At 45.3% G+C, this 21128-nt stretch overlaps 1 protein-coding gene across 3 annotated transcripts in view; it reads right to left on the bottom strand.

The window, feature by feature from the left end:
* Nucleotides 1–588: 588 nt before the first annotated feature.
* Nucleotides 589–21128, bottom strand: part of KCNMB2 (potassium calcium-activated channel subfamily M regulatory beta subunit 2) — a 137986-nt gene continuing 117446 nt past the window's right edge. For all 3 annotated transcript variants that reach the window (XM_031055525.1, XM_031055526.1, XM_005419026.3), the window contains exons 2-5: nucleotides 18203–18313; nucleotides 11489–11659; nucleotides 8848–9043; nucleotides 589–2763 (exon numbers count right to left, since the gene is read on the bottom strand). In XM_031055525.1, coding sequence (XP_030911385.1) covers nucleotides 2479–2763; nucleotides 8848–9043; nucleotides 11489–11659; nucleotides 18203–18313 — 763 coding nt within the window. In that variant the 3' untranslated portion in view covers nucleotides 589–2478. The remainder of the gene's footprint in view (nucleotides 2764–8847; nucleotides 9044–11488; nucleotides 11660–18202; nucleotides 18314–21128) is intronic.

Raw genomic sequence — 21128 nt, forward strand, 5'->3', positions numbered from 1 at the left:
AAAAATCCCATTTGCAGTTCAAACACTTCTGTAGGGGGTTAACAGTGCCAGGGATCAGATAAATAATTCCCTCCAAAATTATTGTTTTACCTCACTCCATCCAATTACTCAAGTTGTTTTGCTATCCCACAGATCTCTCCCTTAATGTCAACAAAATGATTATAGCCTACAACAGCAGCAAGATGTTTCACCCACAGGAGCTCTGGTGAAACGTTTTATGGCACGAGAAGTTGAAAGCAGCGTTTGATGTGTAAATGTCAGGAACAATCAGCTTCCCTGCCACCCAGGGAAAATACACAAACACACAGGCACCCAGAATGTCACAGGGCACCTAAATCATTGTGCAAAATGGCCAACACAAGAGCTGGTGCTCTGGGAATTGTGGTTGGCAGCACGGTCCAGCCCCACTGGTGTTGAGGTTCCCAGATCTCCCAGCATCAGCTCCTGCAATTCCAACATATTGATCAAAACAGGGTTTTTGCAAAGGAGCATTTCTGAATTCCCTGGTGCACCAGCATTCCTCTTTTCTTGGTAATGGAAGCTACAGAAAGCAGTTTGATGAAACAAGCCAGATCTGAAGGCAGCAGATACTGAAATCTGGAAGATTTAATTGAATATTTTTTATTACATATTTTTGGAACCTTCATTATCCCCCCCACCCTCCAGGAATTTAATTACCTAAGGAAAATTATACTACTGATTACAAGATTGCAGGTTTATTTTCACTGCTGAGAACTTTTTTTTTTTTTTTTACAGCTCACATTACACTTGCATGACTTGTTTTGTAACATCTTGAAAATTTTAATGCTATGATGAGGAAAGGTACTTTATATATATATATATATAGATGAACTAGACAGAATACTTGATTTGCAGTCTTTTTGAAGGGAAAAATGTTATTTTCTTGGTTTGAGAAGGCCTGTATATGGTTTCTTTGAGCTATTGGATAATGAGTTCATAGGATTACTCCCAGGATGTGCCTTGTGTTTGTCCTTCAGGCTGGGTACAACATGAGGAACTGAGAGAGGTGTCTTTAAAACATAAGAAGGAATGTTTTCTATAGGGGAATAAAAATAAATTATGCAGAAATTGTGACTACAGTGTGTGTGAAATTAAAGTGGCAAGTATACTGTGGTAAATGTTTGACAGATGATAGGACAGCAATTTAGCCAGATTCTCAGTTTTTCCAATAAATCATTGCACCTGGGTCTTGTAAATCATAATTCATGTCAGCCAGCACTGCATGGTGAGTTAAGGTCAGGAGAGATTTCCAAATGTGTTATGATGATTATCTAACAATTCAGTTAATAGAGCCATAGAATTGGATGAGATTTTTGTCATTTCCCATGTCACAGCAACAGAGACCTTTGACTGAAACAACATCATGAATATTGGATAAGATCCTGCAGTGCTGCTCCTCCGTGTTATGATATTATCCGAGGATGAAGGTTACAAATACATGAATTGTACTGTTCATTTTCCAGTGGGTAAAAACAAAGGAAAAAACCCCCCTAAACAAGTTTCAATACACAACTAGATATAATATAGCTTTTTCTTTATATATATATATATCTGTATATATATCAAGTAAAAAAATCTAAAATAGTTGGAAGTAAAAAATGAAAAAATAGCTGATAGTGTTATTTTTTTCTTTACAGTGATATGGTAGCAAATACAAGACAAATGAATAATAAACCTTTACATAAGGAGTTCTGGTCCCACCTCCAATAGGGCTCAGACTAGAATACAAAATGGAACAAGGTGTTTTTTGCTTTTTGGCTACAACTTCTGCAAGTGACAAAACTTATGTTGATAAGACAGAAGAAAATTATAGCACTACACAAAATAAAACTCCAAAGTGTTTTCCAAAAGACCTTACAAACACCATAGGGTACAATTGACTTCTGAACTGAGGGAGCAAACACAAAGCATCACCAATTCCTACCGAGGCTGAAAATACTGTCTGCTTATCCCAGCCTGACCTCAAAATACATCCTTTTTGTGCCATCTTACCATTAAAAAACCCTTATCAATGCTTTTTCACTCTGCAGCCATTATTAAAAAAGCCAAAGCCACAAATCCATCCAATGGGCTGAGCCAGGTGTGAGACGTCAATGATGCACAAGTGGTCAGCTGCCCTTTGTCCAGCAGTGAATTTCCCCAGCATCTTTTACACCAAAAACATCAACTGACTAAAGCTTGGCCAATGGTCACACTGAGCCCTATCTTGGCTGTAGAAAAGAAAGAACTAACCCCAGCAAAAAACAAGATCATAGAGACGGTCAACACAAAACAGGAACTTTTTCAGTCGTCTGCATAATAATAACATCATGTTTGCATATAGAACAGCTTTTGCATTATTGCTCTACTTAGAAGAATATAGTAAGGAACTTATACCAGACTTGCACATTACAAACTTAAGGTTCTTTGGTGAAGAATGAGAAAAAACAGTATTAAATTTCAGAGGAGTCTCCTTTCCTATCTGCTGATCCTCTGGATTCTCTCGCAGAGCAGGGAAAGGTACTGAGTCAGCTTTACCATGGCCACGATGGCCACCCCCCCGATCATCATGCAGGTGGGCCAGACCAGGGAGTGGAAGAGCACGTTGGAGCTGTACAGTTTGGTGAGGATCACGTTCTTCTGCACGCCCTCGGGGTCGTAGAAGCAGGAGAAGCGTTGGTACTTCCTGAAGTTTTCCATCACCACGTTCACCAGCGACATGGACTCCTCGTAGTTCTTCCCACACTTGGGGATGTAGGAGCACTGGGGAGAAAGCAGAGGGAGAAAAATGTCTCCAAACCTGTTGCAGTGTCTGTTTGCAGGTGGCAAGTGGGGAAATCTCCAGATGATTATGCTTTTCACAACAAGAGTGGAATACTAGTACGCTGCTAATGAATTTATCACAGCAAAACTCAATATTTTGCACATCTACAGAATTTCCCATTGGAGAACCTCCAAGTGCTGTTCAAACATTAATGCTTTAATCTGCACGGTGCCTTGTGAGATAGGTGAATATATTATTATTGCTAATTTACACATGCAAAAATAGAACTGATGAAGTACCTCTTCATCTTAAGTGGCACACATATGCTCACAGTTAGATGGATAATTGACTTTCTGTAAATACAAATCTGGTAGTTTAGCTCTCACTTGGCTTGGATCACAGTGATCACAGTGGGCACAGGAGTTCACTCAGAGGGGGATGAGGAGAGACTTTTACACAAATATTCTCATGGGAGTAATGCCTCATCTAGAGACAAGTGATCTAGGTTTCCCAGCTGGCAGCCCAGAGGACTTTCATTCAGCCTCTAGCTGAAGATCAACGTGGTTGCCAGGGTGGCTTTTAGTGATTATTTTTGCTTTTGTCCCAGCATAAGTTCCTTCTCTCTGAAGATGATCCTGGAATTTCAGTTTTAGTCCCAAAGGAAATAAGATTTGGGGGTGGCTCTATCTAGCAGAGTTGCAGCCTAGATTTCCAGAGAGCACTAAAGGCAAGTTATTTTAAAAACTGCTTTATGGAGTCCATGCACTGAAGATATGCCATGGGAAGGGTGGGACAGTGGCCCTGGGCTCTGCTGAGCACTCCCTGCCAAGAGCTGGTGTGGGCTGGTGAGGTGGTTGGCAGACACAAGGACTGAGGCCATATCTGGACGATTTTGGACCTAGAGCAGAAACCCCTCAACTTTCTGTTGTTCCTGCTGGTCTGGGAGTTGATTGGTGGGAGCAGCCCAGGGCCTCTCACTTCCTTCTCTCTTCTATGTACTTAAACCCCACCAAATCTGAAAGTTTTCTACACCTGCACAGGATTTTGATTAAGTGCTTCAGGAGGAGTGGAAATCTGCTGCTTGGCTTCTCCTTGGACATGCAGGGGGGGACCCAGCAGGCTGCTTGTCCTGGTGAGAACCTAAAGTAGCCCCAGATAATTTAATGAGAAAGTGAGTTTTGCAAAGGAAAGAAGATGGTTTTGATTAAAATAATGTGACCCATGGGTTTTGATTATTACTCTTTTAATGTACCTACTTTATAAACGTCCCTCCGTTCTTTTTCGTGACGTGCTGTGAATTCTTTTTTTAACATACTGCAACAAATCTCTAGTCCTAATTATGATCAAAGGATTAACCTCATAATAGGATTTGATTGATTCATTGGCAAGTTATTAACACAGAATATGATTTGAAGCATGGCAGAGAGATTGTCTGGCGTTAGCAGACTGGAGCATTAATGGTGGAGCATGGCCACACTGCCATTATGAATATTTCATGGAGCTCCAGAAATTAGAGATGAAAAATATCAGAGCATTAATATCTCATCCATCTTGCTGCTGGTGCGTGTCTGCTCCCAATAGGATATTCTCTTGTACTCTGACCAAATTTGTCTTAAATGTCCAAAGTCACGAGCCCTCTTCCAGTGCCCACGAGTCCTTGATAGATCATAATCTACTAAGAAGGGGAAATTTCTCAGTGAAGCATTTCTCATTTTCCCTTAGTAAATTATCTGTTATCACTGTCATAACAGCAGTATTTCCAGTTTAAATGGATTTATGTTGTGTTTTTTGGGGGGAATTTGGGTTTTTTTCTTGTCATTTTTTTTTGCTATTCATTTCTGTTTCTGGAATTCCCATGAAGGATCCTGAATGAGGCAATTCAACGAGAACTTGGCCACTTTTGCAAAATACAACTTCCCCTTGACAGAGAACAGAAGATATGTAGAAGCCAAAAGGATGAAATATTCCTGGGCTCTAAGTTTGCAGAAATATCCCAATAGTGCAGTGAGTCCAAGCACTGTCCAAGTGTTCTCAGAGGGGACCTGAACCAGAACATGGGCTGTTTCCTACACCTGCAGGCACAGAGCCACCAGCTGTGTTGGGCTGCCCATGGTGGAGGGTCTGGGAGCATGAAACTGCAGAGTGCAGCTGTGCAAGGGAAGTTGGTTTATTGTGCCTCTCATCCAGACTCCTTATGCTGAAGCCATGTCTCTCTCCAGGCTTTGGTCTCCCAGGTGCTCTCCAAGGTATGTGAGCCCTTTGTGTGCTCTCTGCCTTGCTCTGGTTCTCCTGAGACCCTGGAAACATCTTGGTGTTAGCTTTGATCCTCAGCACAAGGACACAAATTTTGGTTGTGGGGGCTCTTGGCCTCCTTCAACATCTCAGCTTTCCCAGTGAGATCCCAGGGATAGCACAGGGCTGTGTTCCATAGGTGTTTGGCAAACAAGAAGACTCAATCACAGGATGTATTGATATTTTCTTTGTTCTCCATTGTTTAAATTTTCAATAGTTTTCTCCAATGCCTGGTAAGGAATGTTATATCCACAACTGTTATGTGGATATAGACGATTGTTATGTGCATGTAGACAATTAAATCTCTGCTGGTTTTTGGCACTTCTGCATTGTCAAACATTGTAAATCTGCAAGTAAACAATGTCTGGTGCTCTACCTCAGGGGAAGATTCTGTGATACAGCATGAGAAAGGTGGTTCTTGTGTTCCTTGCAATCTGAGCACAAGAAGGATCTATCAGACAGTTACAAATAGAAGTTGTGATTAATGTTTTCATCTCTACTTTCCTAATATAAAGCATTGGGTAGGTGTCCTGTCTGAACTAGCTCTGGACACATCCAGTCCAGTGCCCTGCTCAGTGCAGAGTTGCTCAGGGACTTGTCCAGTCAGGTTATGAATATCTCCAGGGATGGAGATCACACAACCTCTCCAGGCGAGCTGGAGGCAGTTTCCCTTAAATCAATGAAGATGCACTAAAAAGGCTATTGCCAGAAAATCCCAGTTCAGGCGGGCAGTGAAACACCCAACTCTCATCATATTGAAATACACAACTCTCATCATGTGTCTGTGGCTGGGATTGGTGTCCAAGCTGAGCCTGGAAACTTAGACAGGCAATCTTTGTGAGAAAGTGGCCAGGATGTCAATTTACACCTCTTTTGGAAAGTGCAATAAGTTTGGAGAAGGATTGAAGGAGTTCGGTGTCTGAGTTGGCCTGAATTGACTCCTCCAGATGGAATTTTTCAGTTCCCTACTGGAATCCACAGCTGAACACCTCTGCTTCCCCTCCCTGCACCAGGCAAACTCCTTCCTGGATTATAAACACCTGAGTCTTCAGTGAGACATCCTGAGAATCCACATAATTTCTGAGTCCCAGGCAGTTCCAGCTGATTTTGGTGATTAAATCCTTCTTGTTATCTCACTAACAGAGAACCGATACAAATCAGCAGCAGCTCCAACGACATGAAAAGAGTCAAAATTACATAATATGAGATCAAAATGAGGCCTCTCTAATTGCTTTAACTACCACAGCCCTTCCTCATGGAGACAGCCTGGCTCTGTGGCTGATTTACCTCTTGCAGAGGCTGTTAGAGCCTTTGGCAGCTGAGGAAGGAAAGTGTGGCCATGGAAGCATTTAAACAGTTTTGCCTGTGGTATTGACAAGGGGCTGGGCTTGTCCTAAAGGCTAGAGATAAAGTAGGCACAGCAAGAGCAATGAAAAGGCAGAAAAAAATCTTATGTGCTTTTCTTGGAAAGACTCGAGCAGCTTGACAGATATCCACTGACTCCCCACTGATTCCCACCAGAGACTGGCAGCAGCATGCTGTAGATCTCAGTATAAATTGTACCTGCTCCTCACTCCACCTCCTGAGCTGACAGCTGGGTTAGACAGCAATCCTCCTGGATAAAGCATTATTTAAACTCAAAGTGGATTTTGCTCTGTCCGTGCTGGCTGGTGGGGAGAAGAGAGAGGCAGGCTCCAGGGGCTGCTCTGTCCCTATCTGGGTGCTCAAAGCAAAGCAGAGGGGTTGGTGGAGGGGTGGGACCTTTAGAAAGTCACTGCTGTTGATCTTGGAGTGTCAGGACTGTGCTCTGTGCTGTCCCCAGTAATGTCAGAGCTCAGTGAGCCAGGCATGGGGTTATTTATTGTTTATTTGGCAAAGGTAAAGACAGGGAACACAAATGTGAGTAAATGGATGGAGAGGGACAGCTCAGCACCCAGCTGGAGCATCATCCAGCACTGCTCAGGACTGCTTTCCTGCTGGATGGGGATGCTCTCTGGCCAGGGAAGAGGGAAAGCACATCTGGAATGCTGAGGCTGGTTGTGCTGACTTGAGCTTGGAAACTCTGCTGATCCAAGCCATGAGAAAGAAGACAGGTATTTTATAGACATTGCAAACTTCCACTCAAAACTGCTTTTCTATTCAGGTCACATAGCCAGCAGCATGTCAGGAAAACCTAGGAATCCTCCTGAGAGCAGAGCTTAACCTGTAAAACAACCTTGGGCTGGAGAAGTATTAACTGTGCCTACACTAAATTAAGAGGAGGTGGCATCTGGGAGAATTTCAAAGTCCATTTCAGCAAGCAAAAATGATCAATAAAAGAATGTGGAGATTTATGCTGAATCTCTCGATTTATTTGAATCAGTGGAGCACAGAGATTTATCTGATCACTTTTAATCAAATTGAGGTGTGAACATCACAGTTTTGCTTTTGCCCCTGCAGGAAGTGAGGTCTGTCTTGCCTCAGGCTTCACAGACAGTGAGTGCCTCTTCCTGCACTGATGCCAGAGTGGAGGGGAAAAAGGGGGAACTCTTCTCCATTTCACACTTCAGAGCCAGAGGACTCCATCTCTCAGCCATGAGAGTTAATTATCCAGCAGAATAAGCAGCCTAGTGCAACCATGCCATACTTTGACTAATTTTAATATCACTTCATCTTAATATGCAGGATTAATTTGTTCTACTGAACAGCTGCCATAAATAGAAACACAATAGGTTACTTTGTCAGCAGCCTGATCTGGGGCTCTGCTGTTCTGGGGTCTGCTTTGCCAAGTTTGGGGTTCAGTGACCTTGGATAACCAAGCAGTTAAAGGAAATCTGGCCCCTGTAAGTTTAATGATCCCACTGTGTCCCAGCTCCCTCCAGTTTGTGCTCTCAGGGACACAGGAGTTGTCAATATGAAGAAAGGGAGGTGGGGACGGGGACATTTCCCTGTTTCCATCTCTCCTTTCCCTGTGGGAAGGTGGGGAGTGGTGCACAGCCCATGTCAGGTGCTGCTGCTGCCTTTCCTGCAGCTGCTGCCTCCCTGCAGCCTCCAGGCTGGAGCTCTCTGCCCCCCACCTGCATGGGGTTACACTGGAGCTTGTACTTGCAGAAGCAGAGACAGGAATTCTTCAGGATTGCTCAAAATATTTCCATAAGTCCAATGTCTGGAATCAGAGCAGTTTGCTGTAAAGATGGGGCAGCTCTTTATTTTATTCACACCCCAAAGCCAGGCCCTTTATGTTCATGCTGCTGCTGTTACCTTGGCACCCCCCCCTCAGCAAACTCTCGGGGTCTTTGCAGGGCGAGTGCAGTGATGGAGCCCAGTCCAGCTGAGCTCAGGGAGCTGCTCAGGCTCAGGGTTTGTCACCAGAGATGGAGATGGGCTCTCCTCTCTCCCCACCACCTTGTCTGCCCTGCAGAAATGGTGCCATTTCCATTCTCACTGCCACATGGATGCTCCCTGCACATTCCTAGGGGTGTTCACTGCCATGGGGAGCCTTTCCTGGGTGGGGAGTGACTTGTCCACAGCTCCATGAGAATATCAAGGTGACAAGTGCTCAGCGATCCCTTGATCCTGTAAAGCTCTTGAAAAGGATGAGGGAGGCTCAGCCCTTAGGGCGCTGCACCCCTGGAATGGATGGAGGCAGAAAGTCGCCCCTCTCCAGACATTTGTGCAGTGATTTCTGCTTTCTCTGCTCTGTGAAACAGGAGCTGGAATCCTTATATTGCTCTAAAGTGAGGAATGGATGTAATGAGATGAGAAGCCCTCCAGAAACCCATTTAGGAACAAATTTCATTCTGTGCTCCTACCTCAGAATTAATTTTCATTGTTTCCTCGGTGTGGTAGAGTAGAAGCTTCTGGCCAGAAGAGGTGAGATTAACATACACCTGCAGGCAGGGGTACTGAGAGATTTTCCAGCACTCTGGGCCGCAGTTAAATGAGCAGTTAAAGGTTTCTGTGATGGATGCATTGAGGAGTGAGCACTGAGTCTCTTCTGTCCAGACACTAAGCAGGAAAAAAAAGAGACATTAGAGCATGGCAAGAATAGGCAAATAAGCACTAAAGCCATCTCAGGATTCCCATCAGAGATGTACTGGGGGCATCTTGCAGGAGAGGCTGCGTGTTGCAGCAAAGCCTGGGCTGTCTCATGTCACACATCACAGACAGTTCAGCCTTTGGGGACAAGATTACCCAAAATCAATTACAAAATTACCCTATTCACTTATGCTTGTGTATAAATGGAAAGTGAACTGGAACTTTGATGCTGGAGAAGGTGAATTTGAAAGGGTGTCAGCAGAGAGAGAGGAAAACTGAGCTGCCTGTGCTGGGGAGAGCACAACACACACGGTGCTGCACGACAAGACACCCTGAGCTGGGACTTGAGGGTTAACTCAAAGTCCAGGTCAGTTTAAAATGAAGGTTGAGAGGACAATTTTGAATTAGCAGGGTGTGGATTCTCATATACATGAAGACATAGGAACTCTCAAGTGTTACCTCCTGCAGCTCTACCTATGGCAAAGCTTTTCCTAGTGGCAGCTTGCTGGGTTCTCTGTGAGTTAAGTCAGTGGCTGCAACTTTTCTGGAGGATTTAATCTCATCTCCAACTCACCAGAGGCTAAAACTGGAACGATGGAGCCTGGCTGTGCACTAGCAATGTTCACTGGCATGTATTTAAAAACCTGCAGCTGTGTTTTCCTTGGGGAAAGGGCACACTGAGGTCTCTGCAAAAAGCCCTTTGTGGGCTGGGGGAAGGTTTCACCCCGGGCTCCCCTTAATGGTGCTCAGCCCCTCAGCTCACCCCCAAGGTCTTGCCCTGCCATGAAGGGGATGAGGGTCTGCTTGCCCCTCAAAAATCCTAAGAGGGGCTTTACATAGTAAGCGATAGAAAAGATTTCTGCCTAATTCTATTGCTGTTTTACTTATGCAGTAATTCTGCTTGTATATTCAGTTTTACATTTATATTAAATTATGCTATGTTTTCTGGGGGGAAATTGAATGAAAGGATTTTTTTCACCCTCCCAGGCAGTATTTGCTGGAGGGGTACTGCTGTAAAGGAGAACAACCCCTGAGGAAATCTGTCTGTGTGGAAAAAAGTGACAGCAAAGGCTCCTGGGCTGTCTTCTCCTCCCTTTCACCTTTCTGGCTGCAGTTTTATTCATGCAGGGGGGTAATAAAGTAACACCTACCTACCACAGACTTGTGAGGATGGAATAGTTGATACTTTGGAGGTGTTTTGATATCATCTGGCAATTTTTTTTTCACATATCATATAATATAAATCAACTTTTTCCACGTGAGCAATTTTGACCTTAGCAGCCTCTGCAATTGACCCTGATATTGCTGAAAGATCTGGGAGAGCAATTTGGAATAGCAAATGCTCTTGGATACTTAACAGGGCTTGATCTCAGTTTTCAAAATCGAAATTCTGCCTTGATTTAAAAAGGGACAAATAACTTTATCACATGAATAAGATGCTTGCAAATCCGTACAGCTCATCCTCATCTGTATTGCTCATCACTGCAGGGTCAAGAGGGAATATTCTCATGCAGGTGCACCAGTATAACTGAGGATGCTCACACCAGTTAACTGTAGGCACTTCTTGAATGTGCCTGAAGAAGAAGCCTGTGGTGTTTAACCCAAAATACTCCAGGTATGTGCCCCTGCCTTAGTGTGGTTTGGGGCATGGCAGACTAATATTTTGATCCCCAGTTACACATTTTTCATTCTCTTAACTCCACCAATCAGGGCAGGATAAAACCCATCACTGACAGTCTTGCTGCAGTCTGTGCTGGATTTTAAATAGGGCTGATGCTTGAAAACTGATTACAAATGTTGTTAATGAATCACAGGCCCAGCTCTCTGCTTGGTGGCAGAGGAGGAAGCCAGAGACAGCCTCAGAAAAATTAAGTGCAGTGCAGGAATGATGGAAGATGGTCTTTGCTTTCAGCAAATTGCTATCTTTCATGAGGATTTCACTTGTTAAAATAAAAGTAATGACCAATATGGAAAACTATGTGCTACAAAGAGCTTGATTCCCTTCCCAAATTAATTCTCCATCTTTCATTTGGAAGTGTACTGTTTCTCAGGGCTGCAAAATATTTTTTGCTCTTTTGTCCTGAGTCTGGGCTTTGCAGCAGCAGCCCCTGAGAAGCTGCTATGGTTCAGCAGACTGCAGGCCAGCTGATATGGGGATTATACTGGTGTTAAACTGTGCCAAGTCTAAAGCCTGTGGATTGAGATTTTGTCAAGCAGGGATCTAATTCTTCCCTCACTTAATGCCAGTACTACTCAAAATGCTTCACTGTGGCTACGCCTAATTTACACTGAGGCAAGGAAGTGCAGAGTTTGTTTGACCAAATGAACAATTATAAATTTTAATAAAAAGAGCCAAAAGAATAAGCCACATGCAGCCAGCTGGGGATTTGAGGGCAGGGAGGGCCATGGGATTACCTTTGCATGTAGGAGCGCAGCAGGGTGATTCCCAGCAGGAAGTACATCATGATGGAACACACCATCATGGCCAGCCCCAGCAGGATGGCACGGTCCTCTCCAGCTTTCAGGGCTGTCACTGTTTTCCTTTTGTCCAGTAGGTCGTGATCCCTGATTTTTTGGTAAATATTTCTGAGGTTGAAAATAATACATTTTTGTGTGAAGTTCATGTTAAGCATCAATGCAGCCTCTAAAGAAAGGGTGGGCAGTTCCACCTCCATACCCATCTCATGGGAGAGAAAGGCTTAAAGGTCCTCTGGTGTCCTTTTCCAACAGATTCACTCTGACCTGGTGCAAACTTATTCATCTCCAAAATAAATTCCAGCCATTTCTGAAAAGGTGAAAACCCCTTACAGCAAATACAAATATTAGACACTTGTGCCAGCTCAGTAAACACTTCTTTGGTACAGCCTCTTTGGCTCAGTAGAATTATCCCAGAGGTGCATTTGACCTGCCAGTGCCATCTCAGGCCACCAGAAGATATCCAGGTGTATGAGGTGTTTTTTCTCCAGCTGAATAGGGTAACAGGTCTTACATTACCACATGTAGGAAATAGCCTGAAGAAAGTCATCGTTAATATTATCTGGAGGGACCATGCTCTCTTTTGATTCACTACAGGCTATTGGTTTGGGCAATTTTCTGCCCTGAGTGTGACTCAAAGCTCATGAAACACTATGGGGATTTTGCAATTGGTTTCTGTGGGTTTTTTTGATTGGGAGCTTATTTACTTTATTCATAAAACCGCTTTTTGGAAGCCCAGTTACTCATTACAGTGAAAGCCCTCACAGAGAATTATCCACCAGAGCTATTTGTTCTGGGATTAAAAAAAAAGAAGAAAAAAAAGAAAAATAAGATACAACAAACCATTCCCCCTTCAGCAGAGAGTCCTTTGTATTTTCTAACCATAAGTCCTTCTTTCATCTCCGAGCCTTTGATGATTCAATGGGTCATGAGGACACAATGGTGGAGAAGGAAATACTTGAGTACATTTCAAACACACTCAAACTTTGTGGGTTTAAAATGTACTTACAGACCTGAGGCTGGTCAAAATCTCCTGTGCTTTCTGTTATGTTTCTTTTGAATCATCCAGGCAGCACCCGAAGCACAGCTCTGAGCCCTGGCACCACCATAACATGGACACAGTAGTACACGTGGGAGGAGTTCCTCTTCCACTGTCTGCAAAATGGCAGGTGAGCAACATCAACGTCACTTTGGCCTCTAGCAAACCCACCACTCCTTTCAGCTGAAGCCACCAAGTTTCACTCACCCGTGGGGGAAAAAAAAATAACTGAGGCAGGTCAACCAGAGAACTTTACGTTGGCTATCAAGGATAAAGAAATAGAGATAAGACAGATGTGAAATCATACATAAACACAGTAGATGCAACAGCAAAAAATATGTTTAATCATAGACTCCCTGAGACTGGAATTGAATTTCTATTTAGATGATGAGTCATAGCCAGGAAAAGCACATATGGTGTGGGGTTTTATAGCAAAAATGTTGCTTAGACAGTACTGCAGTCAATAGTCTCCTGTACCTAACAACCCTTGAGGTTTCGTTATCCAACTGCAGTTTACATCTTTAGGTGTCCATGGTTTCTCTTCAAAACCATCCTTTAGAACTTGTCAGTATTTTCCTGTTTGGAAATGAAATGATAATTCTGCCTGTCAAGGTTTCCTCTGCTGTTTGGGAAAAAAATAATATATTGTAAACTGACAGATACAATTGCCTTCAAAGAAGTAATGTAGAGTAATAATCTAGCGCTACTTTTCTATTATTATTTATCAAACTGTATTTAACTGCTGCCATTAGGATTTGCATTGCTCCCAAATGGAAGCAGGCAGGAAGGCAGAGATTGTCATGCAGTTCCAGCCCATTAAACCATCACAGAGCATAACTTATGGCAACGTGAAGGCATAAAACAGGCCCAGTGCAATCACTCACTAATGCCATTGGACATAAAAGGGATGCAAATGGACAATCTGAAAACAAATAACTAATTGAGATTGGTTACAAGTGCTTCCCATGTGGCCTTTAGCCAAGGAACACACCATCAGAGGTGAAAAAAGGAGGGGCTGAAGGGTGTGTAGTGAAAATGAGCTACTTGGCAAAGGTGACTGGTGACCACCTGCCAGGTGCATCCTCCAAGCTCACCTACCATAGGAAATAAAACTAAAGAAAGCTCTGCCTCAGAGGTCAGGCTTGGAGCACAGCTTCCAGTGCTCTTTTGTAAATATTTGTTATTCACATCCCCGAACAACAGCAAAGTGATAGCCTGGTGCACCTCACTGAGGGCTTTTCCCCCCTGAATCCCTGCCTGGAGTCAGCCTGGTGACCCTGCTGGGGTGCGTGGTGGTGTGGCACATGCCAGCCCATGACAGCAGTCCTGCCACAGCCCAGGAGACAGAGCTGAGCAGCCTTCCCTCCTCCTCCTCCTCCTCCTCCACACGCTTGTGCCTGCACTGCGGAGGTGCCAATTCTCTTTGTGTGATACTGGGAATGTCTGCTGCTACAAAACTTCACAATTTTGCCCCTGAGAGCCCTGTTTTGGGGAACACAATATGTTTTGGCCAGTATTTGGTCAGAAACAGAGCAGTCTCAGCACCTCCCTCTCCGGGGCAGCAGCAGTGCCCTGCACACGAGTGTGCAGCTGTGTCAGGGTGGGTGACTTCATTACCTGTGAACTTCTGGCACAGCTCAGGGGCCTCCCTCTGCTCGGTCAGCTGCAATAATGCCCTGCTTAGCTGGCTGATTGTGGATCCCAGAGCTGCACAGCCACAGCCAGCTGCCTGCTGGGCTGTGCTTCAGTACAGGTCGCTGCATCCCAGGCACTGCTCACCAAGTGACTCCATCTAATCCCAGTGGTTCCCTGGGATAACTCCCCATCGGCCATCCAGAGGGGCTGTTGGCTTTTAAAGGGGCCCCAGCTGTCAGAACACAGGGTCTCCCTGACCTCTGCAAAGGCATTTAATAGGAAACAAGCCCCCAAGGACAAAAGGTCTTTGTGCCCGTGATAATTTCCAAAGTGAAGTTCTCCCCTGCTAAATTTCCCTGGCCTTTCTGCCAGGCTGCTCAGAGGATAAAGACTGGCTGAGATCTCAGCCATGACTGCCATGGCTGTGCCTGCTGGGACAGGCAGAGATTTCCCTCCCCAGGTCCCTGCACAGCAGCAGTGCCGGGATCCCTCTCAATGTGCTCAGCAGATCCTTCTGTACCTCCTACTCCAGAATGAGCAGTACTAAGAGCTCTGTAAAGAGTGCCAAGTGTCCTTGTGGGAAACCTAGAATAACCAGGCACCTGCAATGACTTTATTTATTTCAAATAAACACGGATTACCTACCTTCAAAGCCCTCCCCTTGCAGAGGGACCATGGGGTGACACTGAGGGAGGCATTGCCTCCTCTGGCACCACGCAGTCGTGGGGCTTGTCAGACAGGGATGCCTGCCTGAATAATTCAGAATGACTTTGAATTCACATTCCCTTCTCTGATATCACAGTTGTTATGCAGATGTCACTCAAATTACCTCATGGTGAGGTGTTTACTGAAATCCATGAGTGCAATGGTCAGAAACTACTCCAGTGTCTTACCTGCAGAATTCCCTGTGTTCAGGGATCTTTCTGCTCAGAAGCCACCTTGTTTACATTTTTATTTACAGGTATGTTTGGCTGCACCATTTTTGCTAGTAGACCTATGGCAACAGGAATTCTCTCTGGAGCCCTAAGAACAGACTCAGTGATGGTTGTAGGTGGATTCCTATAGATATTAACAGATTTTTTCACTGAATTCCTTCCCTCTTCCTCACCGGGCTGGACAAAACTGAACCAAACCAAACCAAACCAAACCAAACCAAACCAAACCAAACCAGTGCTTTGTTTTTCCAATGGTTGCAATGGTGTGGAGAAGCTCTTTGACACCTGAGAAAGAATGAGGGCTCGACTAGTTTTCCAGAGCATAAAATGTGGCAGCTGGGGAATCACTGATGGCTAAAACAGCAGTGAAATACAGATATTCTGGTGCTGATCCTGCAAAAAGAGATGTCTCAGAGATACCTTCCACCCAGGAGGAGGTCATTCCTTTAGAGCAAGTGGCTCACTGCAGCACAGTTAATATTATGGTGCAACGCCTCAAAATTCTGTGGCTGTAGCACATGTTGGGTGACAAGTTTGCTGATGCATACGACAATCTTCCTGTCTGAAGTTTAAGGAACAAAATTCTTGGGAAAGGGTCATTTAAGGTGAATCATTTCTCTGAAAGGCACCACCTGTTTGATATAATGATGGCACTGGTGACCTTACATGTGTTAAAATCACTGCCAGACACTGGAGGATGAGTTTCTCCCACTAACAGCACTTGCTCTGCATTCACACCTCTCCTCTGCAGTCCTCAGGCTGCCATCAGCACTCTCTTATTTCCATCTTCTTTTCCTCCCTTTCCCTCCTGCATTTTATTAATCACTCACAAGCTACAAAGAAGTCCTTCTGTGCGGCTCTATAGAACCTCTTGGGAAATAAACCCACCCAAAGGCTTGTCAGGATATCTGAATTTACCATGGCTGGTGTGCAGGCACAGAGATCCTGCTCCCTGTTCCCTGTTCCTGCAGGCAGGCAGGGATCAGCTCTGCCTGGATTTGTGCTGGCCAGACTCTGGTGAGCCCTCAGCCCAAGTTAATCAGCCTGGCTTCAAGGCATGGTGAGAGTCAAAGGCTGTGCTAATCAGGAGCTTCCAGGCAGCCCAAAGTGTGGGCAGATATCTCCTCACCCCTGGACCATGACAGTGCTCTAATGCAGAAGGACATTAGCCTGGGGAAAATTCATTTAAAGAAGAGACTGGCAGAAGTACAAGAGGTGTTTAGACAACCAGTTCCAATGAAAGTTCATGCTGCAAAGCTGGCTTTTTTTGTCTTCAAAGTGTCTGTTTGGGATCAGATAACCCCAAGACCTGAACACCTATGCAACCTTTGCAGAAACATTCAGAGAATTGGCCAATTCTCCAAAGAACCTCAGGGTCCTGAGGGCAGCTCTGCTGCCTGAATTCAGGAGTGCAGATTCCCAAGGAGATGCCAACAGTAATGTCTCATTAGAATTACTGAAGAGTATATTTTGCTAATTGGCACTGTAGATACGTTGAGATCTGGTTTTGTTTCACTGGAGTGTGATTTTTTGTGATTACATTTAATAGTCACTGCAAGAGGAACTGAAGGAGAGGTGGAAAGGGGCAAAGGAAAGAAAAGAAAGGCAAATGTGTCCTTGTTGTGACAAGACAAGCTGTCCAGCAAATCTTACTACAAAGGAGAAGGATTTTGGAAGGATGAGTCTGAGCATTACTGACAATTATTATTTCATCATTGATATTTAACTTCTTCTGTTCCCAACTGAGCACTGCCTTTGTCTGTGGACTTCAAACCTCTCCTTCCCTTTTCTTCTCTTTGGAACATTTCCCTGCTCCCCTGGGAGATCCAGTAACTCATTTATTCCTGTCTCCTTCAGCCTGTTCCCTCCAGCAACACCACTCAAGTGAGCTGGCGAGCCAGCAGCTCTCTTTCAAGCAGCCAAACAACCCCCAGCTACTGTGCAGGGAGTTGCACACAGGCTCATCCTCACACATGCGCCTGTACAACCAGAAATCCTCCCTGGCAGCTGGAGGCATCATTCAGGTGTGGGGCAGTGCCCTGCCTGGGGGACAGTGTGGCTGCTGGCTGGGGGCAGGACACCTGCAGAGAGCCTGAAAGCTTCACAGGGGTTGGGGCTGCACGGCTGTCGCTGGGATTAGTGTGCTTTTAAACCTGACACAGAGATGGCCACGGTGCACTGCTGGTGTCTGAGAACAAGGAGGGCTTTGGCCATGGCTCTGGCAGCTCTGCTGCTCAGAGTGACTCTGAGATATGTACAAGCTTCTTTTTCCCAGCCTGGCAGCCAAAGAAGGAGTCAAAATTCTTCTGTTCTCATTCTCAAGGTTGTTTATTGTTTCTTACCTATAACATTCTTTCTCTGACCCACCGAGGTCTGTCTGGCAGGTCGGGTTGAGGCACACTGCCCGCCTCAGAGGTGGTGTTATCTTTTTGTATTAAAAACTATGGGTACACTATTTACCATAACTTCCCAATACCTATCACCTACGTTAGACAGTGAGCTTCTACTCTAAACCAATCTAAAAGTGCCAACATCACAGCAGAAGATGGAGGCCAAGAAGAAGAAAGAGAAAGACGGACACGCCCAGATTCCTCCATCTTGCCTCCTGAACCCCCATTCTAAAAACTTCAAAAATCAATTTTTCACCCTGTGATAAATTCACTATCATTCTACTTAAAATATTTTAACTTGTAATTCTTCATATAAAGGTTGATGATTGTTTTTTTCTATAGGTCAAGATCAAAGGCACAGGGGTCTTGGGCTCTGTGCCAAGGTCTCTGAGCTCCTTGGCAGGGTCTTGGGTCCTCCAGGGCAGCCAGAGGAATTTCCTGGGTTCCAACATCTGGCATTGCCCCTGGGCTCTGCTTTGGCTTGGTACAGTAACCCTGGCACTGCTGGGCTGCTCCTGTGCCTGGTGGAGCAGAGCTGGGGCCGTGGGGCACAGGGAGGGCACCCTATGCATCCCTCCTGCCTCCCCAGTGCCCCCACAGGGCACACTCACAGATATGCAAACCCATAGGAGATAATCAGCACAGGTGCCTTTACCTTTTCTCATCATGTCTGTAAGATGTAGATCCCCGGCCACTGGTCCAAATAAACATTTTAGAGGGCTGCCCAGGGTTGGCTCTGCTCGCTGCAGTGGGACGATGGAAGGACCTGGGGGAAGAGGGATAATTTTTGTCACTGCCCATCCAACATGGCAGAGCACACCATATCCAGTGTGCCAGATCCCCTGTGGCCATGCCCCTGTGCTCTGAGGATGGACATTTGTTAACGTGAGGTGAGATGTAAAATGATGGGGATGAGAGACCAGTGTGTTGGAATGGAGAATAAACCCCATTAGCCCCACTGGCAAAAGGTGAGGCTGGATAATCAGACTTCGCTCTGCTCCAAAGGATTCATACCTTCATACCATGGGCAAGAAATCATCAGTAGCTCTAGAAAAGGTAATAGCTGTGTCCAGTGTTCTTATGGCAGTATTTTTCAGGGACAAGATGGCTATTGTTTGAGCACATCCACACTCATTACAGGTTTTTGGTTGTTCTGCAGCTCCCAGCAAGGTGAGGCTCTCAGGGAAGGTGTCTGAATGGGGCAGAAGTAGGAGATGCAAATGCAGCATTTTGTGGAAATACAACTGATATGACAAAGATATCTTTTCCCGTGGAGAAATTACTATCCCAAGGCCAGTTAGAATCCTGCCCAAGGACTTTGTTTCACTTCAGGGTGTGAGGTCTGTTCCCTTCTCTCAGGGTCTCAGGCCACACTGGACCTGCTAGTGGGGCTCCCCTTGTAGCCCCTCTTAATTCCTTCTGGTTTTCATGAGGCTCAGTTAAAGATCTTGGTCTCTGAGAACTGGGCCATTCCTATGAAGGTTGCATTTTGCCTTCTTTTACAGCACAACGTTTTGTGTTTTGAATGCATTCAGATACAAGCTTAAGGGAAAAAAAATATTCCAGATACCAAATAGTTCATTGTGAAGTTTTCATACACTGGGGGCCATTCTTCAGCTCACTGAAAAATAAACCTGATGGCTGATGCTGTCAGCAGAGAAGGCACGTGATCTGAGAAAGTCTCTAATGCCACTGTCTCCATCATCATGCGAAGGGCTAATTTCAATATTTGCATAGTGGTGAACCAGGAGAATACTTAAATACTGTAGAAGTGGCTGCAGGGGAAGACTGACATGGACAGGAGCCAAAACCCATCTGTGTGCAGACAGGCTGAGGGACTGGGCATTCCAGCTGGAGTCAGCCCAGAGCCCCCACCACAGGGGCCACGACACAGCCCCAGGCCCAATTCACACCCTGGCTGGGCAGACTGGCCAAACTGGTGTTCCTGTCACCCCCTCCCTGCTGGGATCCTGCTGCCCTGCTCAGATGCTGGCTCAGGACTGGGACTTGCAGACAAGGACCTTGCCTAAAATAAGAGGTGGCAATATTTGATGGAGCTTTTGGCTGCATTGGTGAACAGCAAATTGGACAAGAAGGGGATCCAGAAGAAGGGAGGAGGAAGGAGGGGAATGACCCCCAGCCCTCTCCCTGATTCTGTGGTGATCAGTGCAGTCTGAATGCCAAGAACAATTCTGTTCTTTCCATGCAACCACTGAAGTTAAATATTGGGGAATGAACAACTGGGTGAGGCACTACCTCCCTGGAATAACTGCAGTTTAGAAGGTGAAGTAGCATCTGCTGGGATCTAATTAATATAGCCAACAACTAAGTGTTTTGATAGTGATATTGGTCAGAAATTTCACTTGTGGAATCACTCACCCTGAGCCAAATCCTCACACTGCTGGATGAGATTTTACCCACGTTACCGCAGACAGCACCACAGTGACCTCCCAGCTGGGCCTTCTGCTCCAGGCCATGCAGGAGGGGTCAGACCAACTCCCCAAGGGCCACACTGCATGCTGGACTGAGCCTGTCCCAGGCTGAGCTCCGTAATGATGGAAAATAAAATTATGTTTTATTTAAATTATGCCATTGCACTCGTTAGGATGTCACGCACTACAGGAGAGCCTGGTTGTGCTGCCACAGCCTGAGTGGTCCCAGAGCCATGAGGAGATGGTGGTGAATGCTATTAGAGAGCCTTTTCTTAATTAAGCAAAGCTTGGGCACTCATTAGAGGTCATCAGCAGCTTCTGCCACCTGTCTGAGCCGACAGGGACACCTGGGCAGGACTCCCTGGGCAGGGAGCCAGATTTACAAGCTCCAGAGCAAATTGCTGGGCTGGGAGCTGGGTGAGGGGTCTGTCCCACTGAGGGGATGCCAGAGAAGGAAGAGGGATGCTTCTCTTCCCAGTGAAGTGGGAGTGATTTCAGACTCCCTTGCAGTGCCAGTGCCCTGGAGCAGTCCGTATGTGACAGCTTTAATGCTGCCTGCTTCGTTAGCTGAGCAATCCAAGCTAACCACCACCATTTAACACACAATTGCACGCCTAATTTTGTGTAAAATTGTAACACTGATGACATCATAACACCACTCCAGAGGTCAAATGAGTGACCGAAGCCCACGGTTCCCTTAGGCAGGGGTTGGACATCAGGTAAAAGCCTTTTGTGCACCAGCAACCATAGAAACTCCCAAGGAGCTGCCTTTGAAGACCTTCGGAGGATTCATAACCTCCAAAGTTGCATCCTCCATGAGCATTCTCTGCCCCACCACGTGGTGGGGTTCACAGGGGTCTTAGGAAGAGGGAAGAGATGAGGATCTGACTCCATGTTTCAGAAGGCTTGATTCATTTTATATATATTATATTAAAACTACACTAAGAGAATTTAAAAAAAAGATTTCATCAGAAAGCTTGCAAAGAATAGAAAAAAATGATAACAAAAGCTTGTGTCTGACCAAGAGTCTCAGACAGCTAGACTGCGATTAGCCATTAATTAAAACCAACTAACATAGACCAATCAAAGGTGCACCTGTTGCATTCCACAGCAGCAGATAATAATTGTTTACATTTTGTTCCTGAAGCC

This window comes from Geospiza fortis, unplaced genomic scaffold (genome assembly GCF_000277835.1).
Source record: "Geospiza fortis unplaced genomic scaffold, GeoFor_1.0 scaffold172, whole genome shotgun sequence".
Taxonomy (NCBI): Eukaryota; Metazoa; Chordata; class Aves; order Passeriformes; family Thraupidae; genus Geospiza; species Geospiza fortis.